At 41.0% G+C, this 2,620-nt stretch overlaps 1 protein-coding gene across 1 annotated transcript; it reads left to right on the top strand.

Moving 5' to 3' along the window:
- The first annotated feature begins 741 nt into the window (after window positions 1-741).
- Window positions 742-2,268, top strand: LOC141088115 (uncharacterized). The gene has a single exon (XM_073574059.1). The coding sequence runs from the start codon at window positions 742-744 to the stop codon at window positions 2,266-2,268; it is 1,527 nt and encodes a 508-aa protein (XP_073430160.1).
- The last annotated feature ends 352 nt before the right edge of the window (window positions 2,269-2,620 follow it).

Below are 2,620 nucleotides of genomic sequence, written 5' to 3'. Positions count from 1 at the left end.
GTTCTGGTGTGTGTTGACATGTTCTCTGGATGGCCAGAGGCCTACCCGGTGAAAACGGCTACAGCTCGAGCCACTGCAAAGAAACTAGTGATGGAACTAGTACCACGATTCGGTGTCCCTGAAACAATTGAATCAGACAGAGGTACACACTTTACTGCTGAGGTAATGCAAAATGTAATGCAAATGATAGGTGTAGAACAAGCATTTCATACACCCTACCACCCACAGAGTTCAGGGAAGGTAGAGAGAATGAACGGGACACTAAAATTAAAAATACAGAAAACCATGGAGCAGACCCATAGACCATGGCCAGAGTGTCTTCCATTAGCATTATTCTCAGTAAGATATACACCTACGGGGAAAACTAAACTATCACCCTTCGAGATATTGTTTGGAAGACCACCAAACACAGGGTTGTACTACCCACAGGTCTTAACACTTAATGTGGATAATTTGACGAATTATGTAATCCAGTTGCAAAAGCATTTAACTCAAATGCATTCTCTAGTTTTCTCTTCCATTCCAGATCCAGACAGTGTGGAAGGAACTCACTGCCTACAACCTGGTGATTACGTATATGTCAAGAAACACTCCAGAAAGACTCTTGAACCCCGATATCAAGGACCTTATCAAGTACTCCTAACAACGCCTACTTCTGTTAAGTTGGAAGGACGACCAACCTGGATCCACGCATCACATTGTAAAATAGCCACAGGAGTAAATAGTACATAAAAGAGCATAATGCTTTGGCTTGGTTTTACATCTTCTATATTAATGATAGTAGCTGCGTGGGACAGCCTAAATTCTCCAATGTCCTTGAATAATAAGTTTATACAACATCATGAAAAATTACTGAATGATTGGTCAAATGACACTCAGTCTCCAGCAGATTGCTGGATCTGCACATATTCACCAGTATCAGCCACTAGTATTCCATTCCTTGTTATTCCTGTGCCACCCGAGGAACTATTTGCCTGGACCAATTGTTCTGATACACTTGCTAATAATGCCACAAATAATGTGAAGTTATGGAACACAACTGTCGGTATACCTATTGTGGGATGGGTAGGATACCCTTGGTGGCAGGGTAACCTTTCAGGAAGTAGTACACACCTTCAATATTTGGCATATAAAGGAGGAGTTTGGGTACCCAGGAATAGAACTCGATTAACTAACCTGGGGCAAATTCCAATGTATGGCCTACAAATTAGTTTCGATGTAACTTCATATTCTACTGACGCTTTCAAACCAATGTTGCTAGAAAGAAGGTTACATAATATGTCATGGGAGTACTCCAATTTATTTCCCCAGGGCACTAACGAAACTTGTATTAATGTTCCCGGTAATATGCCCTGTAACGAGTCCTCGGAATATAAGAAAGGAACCTCCCCTTGTGGAAATCCCGATGCAGGCTATTGTAGTCCCCTAGGACAAGCTCCACCTTGGTGCATGCTCCAGAATGCATCTGCATTCATAGATTTGGTGCATAGATTGGTATTACAACATTCAGCCATATGGGACTTACCTAGTGATATGTTCTGGGTATGTGGAGACAATGCATATAAGTGGTTGCCAGTAGGGGTAAAAGGTGCTTGTACTCTGGGTCGTTTGACTCCAGCTACCTTTGTTATTCCGAATGACCAGTTGAATACTCAGAGCATACCTAAACACACGTTGTACAAAAGAGCTGCTGACAATACACCTCGCCTCTCTGGGAGACCACATATAGTGCAGATGAGTGTGGCTAATAAAATTGTCAGCTCTATTTTTATTTATCCTATGATTACTCAAATGTGGGATAAATTGGTCAGGGCTACAGATTACTTAGATGACCAAATATGGGATATATTGGATATACTGAACACCACTGTTGCTGTCCAAAATCAGCTTATCATAGTCACTAATCAGCATACCATAGTACTAGATTATTTAACTGCAGCGCAAGGAGGTATGTGTCAAGTCATCGGACCCACTTGCTGTCATTATATAGATTCCAACAGTACTTTAAAGTTAAGATTAAAAATAGAGGATGTTCAAAGACTTAGAGATCAGTATGATAAAGACAATGATCATACTAAGGACAGTTGGTGGTCAGACACTTTCTCCTTTCTTAATCCAGCTAATTGGTTTAAGGGTATTGGAGGCTGGATAGCTGGGATTATACTAAGTTTATTACGTATTGCTGTTTGTCTCCTTGTAATATATGTGCTATTGAAACTTGTTTTTTGGTGTATCTATATATGCAAGAAAAGATGCAGAAATAGATAAGGAAGTTTGACTGTAAACAACAAGAATTTAACTATTATTTCCTTGAGTTCTAGGTTGACATCTCATTTCTGGCATGAAGGAGCGTACTCTTGCAATAATGGACGTGGCTTCAGTATCTGGGGGATGGAGAAGGTAGAAGACCTGTCTCCCTCAGGCAACCCGTCGGCCTGGGATAGTACCTGGTGAACGAGCCACTATCCGCTGTTGTTGCAGGATCCAGTGTTCCAGATTGTGGAAAATGAAGATGTCAAAGGGGGGAATGATAAGAACTGAATGAGTTAAATGAATTTATGCTGAACTTTATCTTTTCTTTTGCGGAGATGTCTCAGACATCTCCCTTGTGAACCAAGGT

This window comes from Dendrobates tinctorius, unplaced genomic scaffold (assembly GCF_039654945.1).
Source record: "Dendrobates tinctorius isolate UK_male_01 unplaced genomic scaffold, ASM3965494v1 ptg000037l, whole genome shotgun sequence".
NCBI classification, from domain to species: Eukaryota; Metazoa; Chordata; class Amphibia; order Anura; family Dendrobatidae; genus Dendrobates; species Dendrobates tinctorius.
The sequence above is the reverse complement of the archived record's forward strand: the minus strand, read 5'-3'. Positions and strand labels throughout refer to the sequence as shown.

Coding starts and splice junctions, on each gene's coding strand:
- LOC141088115 (XM_073574059.1), top strand. CDS start 742: ATGCTTTGGCTTGGTTTTACATCTTCTATATTAATGATAGTAGCTGCG.